This window comes from Hippocampus bargibanti, linkage group LG02 (genome assembly GCF_051943395.1).
Source record: "Hippocampus bargibanti isolate YZ-2025 linkage group LG02, ASM5194339v1, whole genome shotgun sequence".
NCBI classification, from domain to species: domain Eukaryota; kingdom Metazoa; phylum Chordata; class Actinopteri; order Syngnathiformes; family Syngnathidae; genus Hippocampus; species Hippocampus bargibanti.
Window position 1 is genome coordinate 28,774,931 of NC_142735.1, and position 15,613 is coordinate 28,790,543.

At 42.4% G+C, this 15,613-nt stretch overlaps 1 protein-coding gene across 1 annotated transcript in view; it reads left to right on the forward strand.

Annotated features, from left to right (window-relative positions):
• poln (polymerase (DNA directed) nu) overlaps positions 1–15,028 on the forward strand; it is a 33,892-nt gene extending 18,864 nt beyond the window's left edge. The window contains exons 14-27 of the mRNA XM_088990790.1: positions 576–671; positions 748–804; positions 876–932; positions 1,596–1,661; positions 5,193–5,241; positions 7,960–8,037; positions 9,010–9,121; positions 9,824–9,900; positions 11,006–11,137; positions 12,617–12,727; positions 12,842–12,920; positions 13,746–13,813; positions 13,886–13,947; positions 14,226–15,028. Of these exons, the coding sequence (XP_088846916.1) occupies positions 576–671; positions 748–804; positions 876–932; positions 1,596–1,661; positions 5,193–5,241; positions 7,960–8,037; positions 9,010–9,121; positions 9,824–9,900; positions 11,006–11,137; positions 12,617–12,727; positions 12,842–12,920; positions 13,746–13,813; positions 13,886–13,947; positions 14,226–14,300 (1,119 nt within the window). The 3' untranslated portion in view covers positions 14,301–15,028. The remainder of the gene's footprint in view (positions 1–575; positions 672–747; positions 805–875; positions 933–1,595; positions 1,662–5,192; positions 5,242–7,959; positions 8,038–9,009; positions 9,122–9,823; positions 9,901–11,005; positions 11,138–12,616; positions 12,728–12,841; positions 12,921–13,745; positions 13,814–13,885; positions 13,948–14,225) is intronic.
• The last annotated feature ends 585 nt before the right edge of the window (positions 15,029–15,613 follow it).

Consider the following 15,613-nt stretch of genomic DNA (forward strand, 5'->3'; position numbering starts at 1 on the left):
TTTATTTACTTCATTATTTAATTATTTGCCTATTTATTTATTGTATTTATTTGTTTAAATATTTATGTATTTATGTGTTTTTGTCTATTTATTTGTGTGCTTTATTTATTTATTTAATTTGTGTGCTTATTTGTTTACTCATTTTATTTATTTATTCATCTACTGTTTTATATGGTTTTGTTTGTCTTTATTTATTTGTGTGCTTATTTATAATAATAATAATAATAATAATAATAATAATAATAATAATAATAATAATAATAATAATAATAGATTTCATTTACAAGCGCCTTTCAAAACTCTCAAGGTCACTTTACAATAATGGGATAAATTTTTCTGTGGTTCAGCAGCGGCAGCCACACATGCTAGCGTTCACTCAACCCAGAAGTAACTCAAATACATAGAAAACTAGCTAGCTACATAAGAGGTAGCTAATAGAGAGCTAGCCAGCAAGCTAGACCCCTGATAGATAAGATAGATAGCCAGCCAACTAGACCGCTAATAGCTAGCTAATAGATAGCTAATAATAATAATGTGTTATGTAGCTTTTTTCATGTTCCTTCTCAATTTGAAAGGTTCTCTTTGAGAAACTGCGTCTGCATGAGAGCATAAAGAGGAAGATGCTTCCCCAAGACACGGCCACACGGGAGGATAGGGCATCGACTCAAACGGTACATCCGAACTCTAACCTTGACAACAAGTGAGTGAAATCTTTTCGGAGAAACCAATCCTTTGTATTTGTTGCAGTTGCAAATGTACCAGGATGTGCATCCTCTACCAAAGATCATTTTAGAGTACAGAGAGGTATGTCATGGTTGAGTGTTGCCACCGTAAACACTTGGCTACCCGTGCAAGTCACGCACTGTATCCGTCAGGTTGAGCATACCAAGACGAACTTTGTCGACAATACCTACGTGTACATGATGACTAAGGTGAGTTGCTTTTTCCTTAAGAGCACTTTGAAACAGCCAGCACATCTCGGCCGGATTAGTGTAACACTTCAGAGTCGTACAATCCTCCATCAAACGCTTCCAGTTGGGCCAAAATCCCGCTGTTCACCTCTTGACTGGTACTCGTAAGAGTGAGCACATACTATGTAACTCCTACTCCAGCATCACTTCAGTAGCTGCCAATCCAGTTCTTTTGAAGAGTGTATTATCGTATTGACCCAAATATAAAATGACCTGGATTATTAGTCTTTTTCAAGACTCCTGTTTTAAAAAATATTTTTTGAAAACCAAATTATTTTTTTTTTAAATTACCTTGACCCACTTCTTTTCAGATTGTCGATACATTTGTCCATTTTCTGTTATCGATTCTATAATTGTTTATTTAGTAATTATTTTTTACCGCTATTTTTTTCTTTTTCTTCTTCATGACGGGTTTGTTTTGGCCTTTTAGTTTATTTTTTAGATGCTTTTTCTACTTTCTACTGTCATTGTTATTCATTTATTTTTTGTTGTGCGAATTCCTTTTGCTCCCTGCACTATGCACACCATGGTTGTTTTCAAGTGCTCTAAGAATACATTTGAGTTGTATTGAGAGTGTAAACAAAAAGAAAAGGCCTCCCTCTTTCACTCTTGAAAACTCCTCAGGGCTCCATCTCCCCGAACTGGTCGCAGACCAGAACTGTGACGGGAAGAATCGTCTCGGCAAACCCCGTAAGTACCCAGCGTGTCGCTATCCTCAATCCATAACCAGATTTCTGACTCAAAAAGTCAAAACAACAAAAAAGATAATTACACCATAATTGAGGAATTGAAGAGCACGTAAGGGCGGCCCGGTAGGTGAGTGGTTAGCACAACGGCTTCACAGTGCAGAGGTCGCCGGTTCGCGTCCTGGTCCGGCGTCCCTTTCTCCGGGTCCTCCGGTTTCCTCCCGTTTCCTCCCACACTCCAAAAACATGCATGGCAGGCAGATTGACAACTCCAAATTGTCCGTAGGTGTGAGTGTGAGAGTTACTGTTGTTCGTCTTTGTGTGCCCTGCGATTGGCTGGCAACCAATTCAGGGTGTCCCCCGCCTCGTGCCCGAAGAGCGCCCCCCACGACCCTAATGAGGAATAAGCGGTACGGAAAATGGATGGATGGATGGAAGAGCACGTAGTTGTCAGTCTTTGGACGTATATTCAACCATTATCTTAAAAACATTGAACAAAAATATATATATACTTCCCTTCTCGTCCGCCCCCCCCCCCCCCCCTTTGCTCGCTCGATCTGTTTTTTGATCTCCTCCACGTCAAAATGTAACTTCTCCTGCCCTGAGTCACAGTGCCCACCACCTCCCACCCAACTGCATTTGTTTATTGCAAGGTCAGCACCAATTTTACCGCCTATGCGGAGCAGATCGAGCTTCGCCATTTGCAATCGCAACGTGAAGCAAATCCAAATTTCTGTGTGCATGAGTTCTATGCTGAGTCATTTGCCCAATAGCCTCCCCTGTTTACTTAATTTCAAACTTTCCCCAACCATGACTTTTATACCGACTAATGCCGGTGTCACCGTTGCATTGTTGTGCATTGTCCATGCCCTGCCCCTGCAGTCCTTCCTCACGACCCTCGCCTCTGTCCCTCTCTGTGTCTGCTGAATAATAAATGAGTTGTGGAAGTATTGCCCCCGCACCCCACCCCTCCACCAAGTGCCTTCCCTGGATGACACCAGCCGAAACACACTGTGAGGGTCAAAATCAGCGTGTTTAGCTCGCTTTGCACAAATAGCTTCCCTTCCCATCATGCGTATGTGTGCAGCATGTTTCTCGGACTCCTCAAGGCGGGGCGAATGATTAGATCGTCTTTGCTGCTATTTAAAGACACATCGGAAAGTCTCAGAGAATACGATATCCGGTATCACGTGCGTGACCTTCCGATGCTGCACGCGGATGCCATTTACTGTATTTTCCGCACTATAAGGCAGACCTAAAAGCCTTCAATTTTCTTTCAAAAGCTGGCCATGCCCACTTGTAATCAACCAGAATTTATAATCAGAATCATCTTTATTGGACAAGTGTGTTGAACACACAAGTAATTTGTCTTTGGTAGAACACTCTGCACTAGTATCATCATAAAAAAGACACGACAAATAAGTATGGAGGACAATAATAACGGCTAATTTAATATAATCTAATTCTTTAATGTGAGTGGTACCTGTCAGTAACAACTGAAACAATGTGCAAGGTATCAAGCAGAGCTCAAGTCCCATCTCAAAACCCACCTTTTTAAAATTGCATTGGATTGGATTTGCCTTTATTAGTCTCGCAGTGGAGAAATTTACATTTCACATTTTCTGTGTAGCTCGCCCTCTTGTTTCTATTTATAATTGTATTTTATTTATTGCATTGTATTTGTGATTACATTTTATTTATTATAGTACTTATGCTTGTCTGTGACTGTAAAGGGTCCTTGAGAGATTTGAAAGGCGCTTAAAATGTATTATTATTATTATTATTATTATTATTATTATTATTATTATTATTATTATTATTATTATTATTATTATTATTATTATTAAAGTGATCAATAGTAGAATAAAATCCGATAACCATTGTGCAGTTTGTGCAGAAAATCAGTCAACCATTTTAAAATCATCAGTCAAACCATTTGTGCAATTACGCAAATGTCCTTGAGCACGTCAAAGTGTCTGGTTCTGGAGAATACATAGGTCAGTAGCAGTGTTCAAGTGAATACACATCTCGAGCTATACAATAATTTTGAAAATTTCCTCATTGTGGGACTATTAAAGGCTTTCTGATGATAACGGGATGCTGTTCTACAGGGTTGTACAAAATTGTAGTCACTGTCCAGTTATATTTTGGTTACTGTTTAGAGAGTTAATGGCTAGGGGGAAGAAGCTATTTAAATGTCTGCTGGATTTGGTGCACATGGATTGGTAGCGCCTACCTGGGGGAAGTAGCTGTTAAAGGTTGTGGGCAGGGTGCAAAGGGTCCAGCAGGATTTTCCGTGCCCTTGTCTTGGTTCTTGCAGAGTGTAAATCCTCAAGGGTATGACGGGCGGCGCCAATGATATTTTTTCCGCCGTACTAACTGTTGTTTGTGCCTTATTTATGGAAATAAGTGATAATGTGAGATTTACATGTTTCTTTTGCGTGTTTACAATTGAATAGGGTTGGTCTTATTGTGAATACTGTATAACTTTCATAAATTTTCAGTTGTGAAATGGAAATGTCTCCACTATGAGGCTAATCTAATCTAATCTAATCTAATCTAATCTAATCTAATCTAATCTAATCTAATATGGACATTAACATGTGAACAACATTGAGTTATTATGCTATTGCTTTTGAGTCATTAATTGAGTTATTTTTGTTATTGCTTTGCATGATTAACAGTGTGACTATATTGTGATTGCACTAACATTGAGTAATAATAATGATAATAATACATTTTATTTATAAGCGCCTTTCAAAACTCTCAAGGCCAGTTTACAGCCACAGATAAGAAACCACAAAACCACAGGTAACATTAAAAATAGTAAAAAAAGAGATTCATCTCTCCAGAGAATGCAACTTTAAATAGGTGGGTTTTGAAATATTGTTTTACAATAGCATCAGAAGGTTTTTTATAGTTTGCGAAATGAAGGAAAAGTTCCCCTCCATTATGTGAGATAAATGTTGCACTGCATGTTAATCATTGCTGTTGTTAAAAGATAATACAAATACTTTACATTGAAAAAATAATAAAACAGTTGTTGATTCATTTTGGGAGTGAATGGAGTTGTCAGAAAGCGCCTTATATATGGAAAAAGTTTTAAAATGTGTTATTCATTGAAGGTGCGCCTTATAGTTCGGAAAATACGATACTTAGAATGAACTATACATGCATTTTGACATCAGTTGAAATATGAACATCTACGTGTGAGAGGCAAATGACATTTAATTGACCTACATGTTAAAAAAAGGTGGGGGGATCATCAACATTTGCACAACCTATTCTCACATGCACGTTTTAGATTTATTTCTTTTGCCAAGTGGAGGGATTTGTGTGTGGTGATGTTTCCATGTGACACATCCAGGCAGCGTAGTGGATGTGTCCCCCCCACCAACCTTTCTAAAAAATAGAAATTGATGTCACATTTACATTTCTTGTATATATTTAGCGATTCATCCCATCAGAGGACGCTTACAGTGGAGTCTGTGTCTATTTTTCTTCCATACTTCCTCATTGTTTCCCCACAAACTAGAACTTCAACACCATTCCGCTGAAGATTACCCTGATGCCACATACTGGAGGTAAGAAGCACGCTCGGACAAATCCGTCCCACTTCCTTCTTCAATCCAAGCTCAGGATAATCGATTCATTGTAAATATTTAAATCATCCAAATAATTTGTGTATTTTATTTCTTCATGGGTTCATTAAGTCGTACCAAATTAATTTACATTGAGTACAAACATTATTCCAACCTTGGTTCACTGATTCAATCGTAAAATCTGCTGGTTTGACTGGCAGTACGATGTTTGCGCATGTCTATTTCGTATCCACACCACAAACATTTACTCGAGCTGTTTGTTGGAGGAATAAAGCATCCAAATCGTTTCTTCCATCTGTCGGCAAAGTCAGGCGGCATCAACGAGCAGTTCCACGCTCAGCATCTTTTCTGTGTGTGCGTGTGTGTATGTTTGCGTGTGTGTGTGTGTGTGTGTAGTGATTGATTGACGCTAACATCAGCACCTCTGCTCTCTGCCTAGAGCTACTTGTCATCAAATCCTGCTCCTCGCTTTTCCCCGTTGCTCCGCCCATCCTGTCTTTCCCTCCGTCAGCATCCTGGCTGGCATTCTAATGTCCACTGTCACTGCTTCTTGATGTCATTGTTTTATTTTGTCATGATGATGTAGCAGCCTCAGCACCGAGGCCAACGTAAGACAGAACCAGTGTCCACAAGTGACATGATACAGCCCTATACCATCACAGATGCTTGCATCTTTGCGTCCACAATTACCCAAAAACAAATCAAGACGTGGACTCAGCAGACCACAGAAAACTTTTTCACGATGCAGCAGTCCATCTTAGGTGGGAGGCCGCCGGCGTTTCTGGCTGTTGTTGATGAACGGCTTTTGCTATGCATAGTTTGAAGGCGCCCTGATGGGTGTCCCTGAGTCTGTGTCCCCATGACACATTGGTGTCGTTTAGCTCATCCGGTGCCGCCCAATAGGTCACTAGCATTCACTGTTGCTTTTTGGATCCGACTGCATTGATTTTTTTCCCCAAATTCTCATGAGCTTTTGATGATATCACAGACCTTCGAAAATGAAATGCCCAAAATTCCTTGCCAAAGTTGTCTTTGAACTGTTCTTTGTCAGAGGCAGTTGTGCACAAATAGGTGAATTCGGACCAAGGTTTGTTTGGGAATTGAGAAAGCTCCTTTTCAAGCCAGTCTATGTTCCCAGTTAGCTTGTTTCACCAGTATGGTGTCCCAAACAGGTGTTTGATGAGAACCCCACTATGTTGCCACTCTTTTTTCTTTAATCCTGTCCTACCTTTTTTGGACAACAATGCAGCCATAACCTTTAAAATGATTATTGGCTAGAAAGAATTGTTTGAATCAGTTTAAAACATAAAAAAATACGTGTTTATTAAATTTAATCTAGTCTGAAGATGATTTGTAAATAATTGTATTTTATTTTGCTTTATGTTTTTCATAACATCCCTATTGTTTTGGTCATTTTCCCTTTTTTTTTAAATCCTGTTTCATCCAACCATGCCAGACACAACCAATTGCACGTCGGCCCCCAATTTGGACTGAACCCCCTCAGCCAAATAATCGCCAAGACAGGCTATGGATACCGCCTCAGTAATGGAGCTACAATCAGTCACCTCCTCTACATGGATGACATAAAGCTGTATGCTAAGAGCGAAAGGGACATAGACTCCCTGATTCACACAACCAGGATCTACAGCAGTGACATCGGGATGTCATTCGGGCTGGAGAAATGTAGTCGGATGGTGACTAAGAGGGGCAAGGTAGTCCACACTGAAGGGGTCTCACTCCCTGAAGGAACAATAGCAGACATTGAAAACAGCTAGGAGTACCTAGGTATACCACAGGCCAATGGCAACCTCGAACTAGCAACAAGGAAAGCGGCTACGACCAAATACCTCCAGTGAGTGAGGCAAGTCCTCAGAAGCCAGCTCAATGGCAAGAACAAGATCCGGGCAATAAACAGCTATGCCCTGCCAGTGATCATATACCCTGCAGGAATAATACGGTGGCCAAAGGAAGAGATCCAGACCACGGATGTTAAGACCTGAAAACTCCTCACCATGCACGGAGGGTTCCATCCCAAGTCCAGCACCCTGAGACTGTACACAAGCCGTAAGGAAGGAGGCCGTGAGTGTGAGAGCCACTGTCCAGGATGAAACATCCAAGCTCCATGAATATATCAAAGACAAGGCTCCAATGGATGATGTACTCAGAGAATGTCTCAGACAATGGGGAACAGAGGATGAGGTGCTGGAAGAGGGACAATCATGGGAGGAAAAGCCCCTAAACGGGATGTACCACAGAACCATAACTGAAGTGGCTAATCTCAAGAAGTCCTATCAGTGGCTAGAGAGGGCTGGCCTAAAGGACAGCACAGAGACACTCATCCTGGCTGCTCAAGAGCAGGGCCTGAACACCAGAGCCATAGAGGCACGGATATACCACACCAGGCAAGACCCAAGGTGTAGGTTGTGCAAAGAGGCACCTGAGACAATCCAACACATAACTGCAGGGTGTATGTTGTGCGGCGAGACAGCAAGGAGGTGGAAAGATGAAAAAAACTTTTCCTTTCGGCTTTTCCTTTCTTGGTTGCCACAGCTAAGTAAATAATACATACATAGGCAAATCCATAGATAAACAAATAAATACATAAAAAAACTCCAGGAGCAGTTTCCAGAAAACTCTATGTAAGTCTAATAACTAAGTATTTGCACTTCCCATTATAGTTTCTGACTTGATACTCCACAGATGCTGAGCTGGGTGTGATGAGTTTCAATCCTCGAGCTGTCTACATCTCTGAAGAAGGCTGGACCTTTGTCGCCGCAGGTATAGTAAGATGCGCTCGCAGCCGCAGTGGATACGCTCACAAGAGCGTCACATACTTACATAAGCGGAGGGATAAAGCTGCGTTCGCGTTCCACACAGCCATGGAAACAATTCCTTCAGGGAAGCCCTTGCTTGGCCACCCTCTTCGTTTCCTTCCCAAACATATGAGAAAGCACCATCTGCATGCCAGTAGCCTGAGGAACGGGTCAACTCGGAGCCATGTCAAAACATATCGCGTCATGTTTGTGAGAATGTTGTGCCTCCCAACTGTCAAGACGCGCTAAACATTTTACCCACGTGCCAAGCACCGAATGTGGCGCTTTGATTTATGGTTTGAATCATTTTTCTGAGCCCTTTGAGAAGCCAAAAATGCAAAAAAAGAACAACATGGATTCCACAAAACTAACTCATAGACATTTCCATCCATGCCCAATTTACCGGAGAACCCCGAGCCTCACAGCAGATGTTGCAGCGATTCCATATAACCCAGAGATACTTGAACAACTTCACTTGGGGGAAGATTTTCATTTCCCAGCAGCTTTATGGCATCCCTTACCACTGGCGTCCACTAACAGGTTTGTGGGTTACCACCCAAGACCTTCACCTTGACTTTTTTCTGCCACGTTAAAAGAAACGTGCAGCAAATAAATGATGCACAAGCACTTACAGTATTAAAAAAACAGCACCAGAATAAATCTGAGTAACAGTTCAGTCCAGTTTGTAATTAAAAAAATGTTTGAATTGGATTATTATGTTTGGAAGAAGACTTTACTCTAATGGAAGACAAGTTGTCGTCATGCACTCATCTTTTAGTTGAAATGCATGTTTCTTTCTTGTTTTGTCTTCCTTATTTTTAACTTGTACTGTATTTATTTTCAACCACGCAGATTCAAAATTGCAAATGAACATATATTTATGTATCAATCAAATTAGGAGACTGCAAAGTATTAAATGAACGTGATCCATTTTCAGGCTTTTGTCACCTGGATCTGCGACTCTTGGCTCACTTCTCCAGCGACCACAAACTCATCAACTTCTTGACCAACAATGACTCTGACGTCTACGCCGTTTTAGCCTCTGAATGGTGACACCCACCCATATTCCAAGGCTTTGTATTATTTGCATTACTTCCCAGCGCACCGTGCAGCGTTTCTACTTTTGTTGAGAAAGGTTTGGTACATCTCAGCATTAGTTTTCCCCTTCAATAGCTTATCAGCGCTGAATGTGGAGGTGCTAATTTAATTCGGACTACGTCCTTTTTCTTTGTACTTGATGGGATTTTTGAACATTTTCCGACCGTGATAGGCTGAGCTTTTGATCATCCAGCAGGAGGCAGTCTAAATCTCATTGAACAGCAACAGCCTTGATCCAAGGAACCTCGGGTCAAGGTTTAAAGGCCATGTGTTCATTTAGATTTGCAATTTGGGACCCTTTTAAGGCCTTTTTATCGACTGTTTTTTTTTTTTTTTTTTTTTTTTTAGTTGATACCACAAGTGTTAAATTTTTGTGGTCCATTTAGAGTTGTTTAACTAGCCAGCCCTGTGAAAAAAATCTGAGACAATGATGTGATGCCAATGGTACATCAATACAAACATTCAAAATCCTCCCTCGTATGGTCGTCAGATGAAGTCCATGCAAGAAAAAAAATCTGTTGTGACATCTTACGCAACAGATGGCTTTCCATCAACCAGATCGCGATCTCTATGGCTTCGTTGTCAAAATGCAGATATTTTCTGTCTGCTCAACATGTTGTGATCACGATTCATTGAATTTCCCTGCTCTTCAGGCTGCGGAATGATGATGTGACGTCAGAAGATGTAGAACAAACCAAGCGCATTGTGTCATCCATTTTGTATGGGAAAGGTGAGTACAAAACATATCTATTATCTTATTGGGAGTGGACGACCGAAGCCCATGGCGACTGGTCCACATCAAGGTTAGCCTGAACTGAACATTGGTTCAAAGCCAGGTTGTGAGGCAGGTTCCCATGAGTTGTACTGTAACTGTTTGTGTGCATGTTACTGGTGATCCATTTATAGTGCTTGCATATGCGCCCCCCCACCCCCTTCCCCTTAAGTGCATATGAACTCTTGTTCATGACATCATGGCGACATGCAACAACCACCACACCAATATTGGCCCGCGTGATTGCTTATCGATTTTCCTTGCACCAACACAGCCTCAATCGTCCTGAAAACAGACGAAAGGAGAGAAGGAAGAGGATCGGGGCCAATGTTGGCAAAATGGGTCAAAGGGGGCTGTGTGGGTTTGGGTGCGGGGAGTCAGACAAGAAGATAAATGCAAGGAGCTCCTGATCAGCACAGACAGGCAGCTCCTGGTGGAGAAATGCGTTGCCATGGAGACAGAATACTAAGATGAAGCATTCTCTGCAGGACACTATTCAGGCCAGGGAGGAGGGGGAAGACTCAGCGACACACATAATGGACGCGCGCACACACGTGCACTTAACAACAGTAGTGCTTTGAGATACGAGTGACTTGGTTTATTTTTTTCATTGGACACAAAAAAAATGTTTTTTTTCGTTCTTTTTTTTACTTTGAAACTTTCGGGTCTGGCGCTACACGCTGCTGGCCAACATCATTCCAGTCACTTCAGGAATGGCAGCAGTTTGGCAAATTCTCATGACATCATCAAAAAGTATCTGTTGGAATGACATCACCACTCGGAGTTTACTGTCACGTTAATCAGAACAAAGAAGAAATCACATTTCCACGTTGCTTTGCCTCAGGAAAGTCCACTTAGCTAAATGCTAACAAATGATGGTAACACCTTTGACATACTCACCCCCAGTGCCCATAGTTGAATTGTTTAATGCTATCCGCTATCCGATTCCAATTGATTTGGTCAAACGCAAATCATGACATTCGAACACATCTCTCAAATCGTCCTCACACAGTCGAAAGCGCCAATTTGACGTATTTCCCGTCTTTCACGTGTTCTTCTGCAGGCCGTGATTGCGTCACCAACACAATGGGGGTGAAACTGGTGAAGGCTCACGAATTCCAAAAAAAATTCTTCCTGAAATTTCCAGAAGTGAAAGACTTCATCCGGACGACTAGGCAGCGCTGCCGCCAGCAAGGTACCTTTGTTCTCTCCCTCAAGGTTGATCTTGTTTTGCAACCACCTTGGCCGAGGAAGTGGATGCATACGTACTGAATTAGCGGGAGGAATACAAACTGCAGTGGGTCAATAGCGTTTACTGCACATTGGACTTGATTCACAAACCGTTCAGGCTGCAAATAATAGAATCTGTCAACAATTGGACAACAACTTGTCGGATCCCCCACACATGACCCATTTGATTCGCGTAATCATCGCCTATTAAATATTGAGAGGCGGGGGGTGGCTCTCAACGCGCAACGGAGCATGAGGTGCACCACCAATGAATGCTGTATTTTTTAACTTTTTTTCTATATATAAGGCGCACCTTCAATGAATGATAAATGTTATCAAAATAAAATATATAAATACATAAAACTTTTCCAAATATATGGTACACAACATTATAAGGCAAAACAGAGGTTGGGGTTATGCACTCGTTCTGCCGGGAGTGCTACATGCTAGTTTCCAAACAAAATGCTAGCAAAATACGACTTACCCAACAAACCCAATCTGTGTGCCCGCGTGCGGATTTCCTTTGAGTTTTCGCTCTCTTGTGTGTGACTCGCACCGATTCCTGAAAGCCCTCTTTGGTTCACACACACGCACTTCCGCACATAATATAACGAGGGTGATACAGTGTCAGCAAGCACATTCCATCATCACTCACAACCACGCCGTTTGCGGCCTCCATGTGCACCGCCCATCGGTGCCACTGAGGCCCGGCAACAAAGGTCGTGACCATGACCCAAAAGCCCGCTCAAGTTGTCATGGGTCAGCGGAGGGGTTTTGTGTTTGCCAGTATCTGTTATGAGCTCACTTCCTCCGCATTTGGCCATGAGATTGTGTCTGTGTGCGCGCGTGATTGGCTGTGCGCGCGTTAATGGGAAAGGGTCTATTCAGGTTCCATGGCCCGGTTGACTTTCCTCACAGAAAGGGATACTAGAGGGATTTAGTTGTTAGGCTGTGCCCCATTGTCCCGCTATTGGAATGCTCTGTTCTGCTATGTGTGGGTGCGTGTATGTGTATGTGCATGTATTGTGTGTGCGCACGCGCACGTGTGTGTGCGCGTGTGTGAGTGTGAGTGTGTGTGTGTGTGTGTGTGTGTGTGTGTGTGTGTGTGTGTGTGTGTGTGTGTGTGTGTGTGTGTGTGTGTGTGTGTGTGTGTGTGTGTGTGTGTGTGTGTGTGTGTGTGTGTGTGTGCGTGATGAATAGAATTCTGCATCGGTCTGCGATGTAAAACAAGGCCGTGTGTAGACAAAAAAATCAAATATGAAACTGAATTTAAGTGTGAGTTGTAAATTGATTTCCGGCCCACATCCGGTTTGCCTGAGTCAAGCCAGTGCCTCCTTAGCCACTTCTGGGCCATGTTCGGCCCACATGCATGATGCCAGTACCGAGGCAAGGGCAGCTGTTCCAGCTTCAGGCCTTTGCTGACATGTCCAAATTCTGCTTGCAGCTTTCGCGTGCACCCTCATGGGCCGCCGTCGCTCCCTGCAAGATATCCATTCCGAGGACACATCTCCATGCTGCCGCTTGGATAAAAAGGCTCTCACCTTTATGCTGCAAGGTCGGTCAAACTCTTGGTTTTATTATCCGTCGCCTTGTACTTCCCCCGGGAAGAATCTTGAATCGAAATTTTGCAAATGTTTGCATTTGCTGTGGACGTCGTACGTCTGCGCAGGTTCTGAAGCCGACCTGTGCAAAATGGCAATGATCCAAGTATCCGAAATGCTTTCTGTCTCCGAAACGCTCTCTGCCAGGTAGGCCTTGTCTATAATGTACAATGAACCCCTGTTTATCGCACTGGCGAATATACCCTGAAACAGCATGTCCAAAGTCCGGCACCGGGGGCCAAATGGGGCCCGTGGTCAATTTTCACCCGACTCGCAGCCTCTGTCATAAAATTAATCACATCTGGCCCGCATGTAGAATTAACAAATTCAGCAGTAGTGCTGTTACCTGCGTGTGCTAGGTGCTGCCATCTAGAGGCACAATTAGTAACAGCAAAGTAGTGGATGACTCATTGACCGAATCAGCCTGCCAATTTTCGAAAATGGCAAAAAAAGTTTTTAAATGACGACGAACACAAATGAACAATTCCTTGTGTTCAACTGTTACCAAAAAAAGTGAATATTCCATTTAAATTTTCAATGTCAATTCAAATTTGATCCGCATGTCTCAAATGAACCAGAACACATGCTTCTGAAAATTAATATACAAAAACACGAAACACTGAAGAGGATTTCAATTCATTGTTGTTAGGTGTCAGGAACGTTGCCCTCCCCCCCAACATGACTTTCATCCATGAAACCTCTCCCGAATTGTGATCCTGTTTGGTGGCCGCTTTCTCCTCCGTAGTTCACTCAGCGTGCCAGATGTCAATAACCCAGCATTTGACCTTGTTCTGGATTATCTCCATTTTAGACTTTCAACCAGTTGCACATACACTCAAAATCCGGCGTCCAGCTGGGCTGCCGTCGATGAAAAGCAGACGAGCTCCTTTGGTTTCGCCAAAACCAAAAGGGGCTTTTGCTCAAGCAGGAGGGCCGTCTAACATTGGGTTCAATTATTTTCTCGCCTCGTAGGCTGATGGCTCATTATGGTAATGAGCTCCTGTTTGAAGTGGAGGATGCGCATTTGGAAAAGTTTGCTGGTGACTACTTTGAAATTCGTACGGATTGCGGTTGCTTTTTTTAGGAGGCTAAAAAAATGTTTCTGTGCGCAGCTTTGGTGAAGCACAGCATGGAGTCCTTGAACCACATCCAACATCTGGGCGTCCATCTTAATGTAAGTTTGTTTGCAGACCATTCTGGCTATTTCCTGGTTCAGCTTCAGTCACCGGGGCGGGATTCACTTTTGAATTGAAGTTAGACCTCATTGAGTCAAAATTAGCATCAATCGCTTCACTAAGACCTCGCGTGAACTAGCGCGGATGGAAGAGAATTGCTGCGAAAAGCAGTGCGGTCACATATGTAAGAGCTCTTTTTTAAACCAGATGAAGCTGCAGGTGGCAAACTGTCTTTATATTGCGTATTCAATCTGTGTGTTTTTTGTGCATTTTGCAGGTCCCCCTGAAGGTGGCAATATCCTGTGGCAAGTCGTGGGGTTCCATGTCTCCGCTAAGCATGCCGCTGGCTTAGCCCATTTTGCTATTTTATCTCTCTCCGCGTTCGAGCATTTGAGCACATGTGTGCCTTCGTCTCCGGGCTTATTTATTTATTTATTTAGCCATTTAGCCATTTATTTATATATATTTGTGTATTTATCTATTAATGCATCTATTTTTTCATCCATCTATGTATTTATTTATCGTGCCATTTATGTAACCATTTATTTATTTATTTATTTATTTATTTATTTATTTATTTATCGGCTCATTTGTCCGGCATCCACATCGCCATGGAAACCTGGCAGCTGCTCCCAGCGCTGGTTTTCACTTCATCCGTCTCCGGGGGCAACGGCAGGAGCCGCAGACTGGATTGTACCAGTTTGGTGTCCGCTTTTCGCACACACTCAGGTTAATGAAACGAGTGAGATTGTTTGGTTCACTTTGGCTTAGTTGCTTTAGGGGCGCACATGTTCAATTATACACCCACTTGAATGCCCCACCCTTCATAGTTGCCTTTAAGATGATGAAATGATTGCTATTTAATAGATTATTTGTTTCCGTTTTCATACCATATAAGTAATTTTCTGCAGTTTGCCTGTTGAACAAAGCACGCACCTTCCCACATAATACAGCTGTTCAATTCTACCTTGAGCCCATCGTTTTTTGTTTCCTTTCCTCCCCTCCTCACCTCCGACGGGACCGCTTTTGTCTTAATTGGAGCCCCTCACACTCGCATCCCACAAATACTCATACACGCTTGCAAACGCGCATGCAGACTCGGCATCTTGCAGCGGGCCACTGTGAACGCACTCACGCAGTGACTGAATTTACCCTTTTTTGTTGTTGTTGTGTTTTTGTCAATACAGTACAGAATATTAACATGATTTGTCGACGCTTTACCATATAGGAAAAGTCTACACACCCCTGTTCAAATGCCCCTCTTTAAAAAATTTACAATAAAAAAAACAGATAAATACATTAATAGATCAGTGAATTAACACATTAATCATCTAATTAATTATGTATTTAATGCATTAATTATTTGGTAAATGAGACCAAGATATATCATTTGAAACTTTCACCTTACTCTGTTTAGATGCTCGCGACTCTGGTTAAATTCCTGTGATTTGAACCGGGGTGCGTCGACTTTTGTTTCATTCAATCCAAAATGGCTACAATCCAGTAAGCTTCTTTTATCATCAATTCCCCTTTTCTTTTCTGGAATGAGCGGCCTTGCCACTGGTCAGTGTTATGGAAATCTGGCCGTCTATCCTCTCATTGTTCTGTTGGTTTAAGAAATGTAACAGCCCCCTCCAACCCTCCTTACCCCCACTGAGGGGAGTG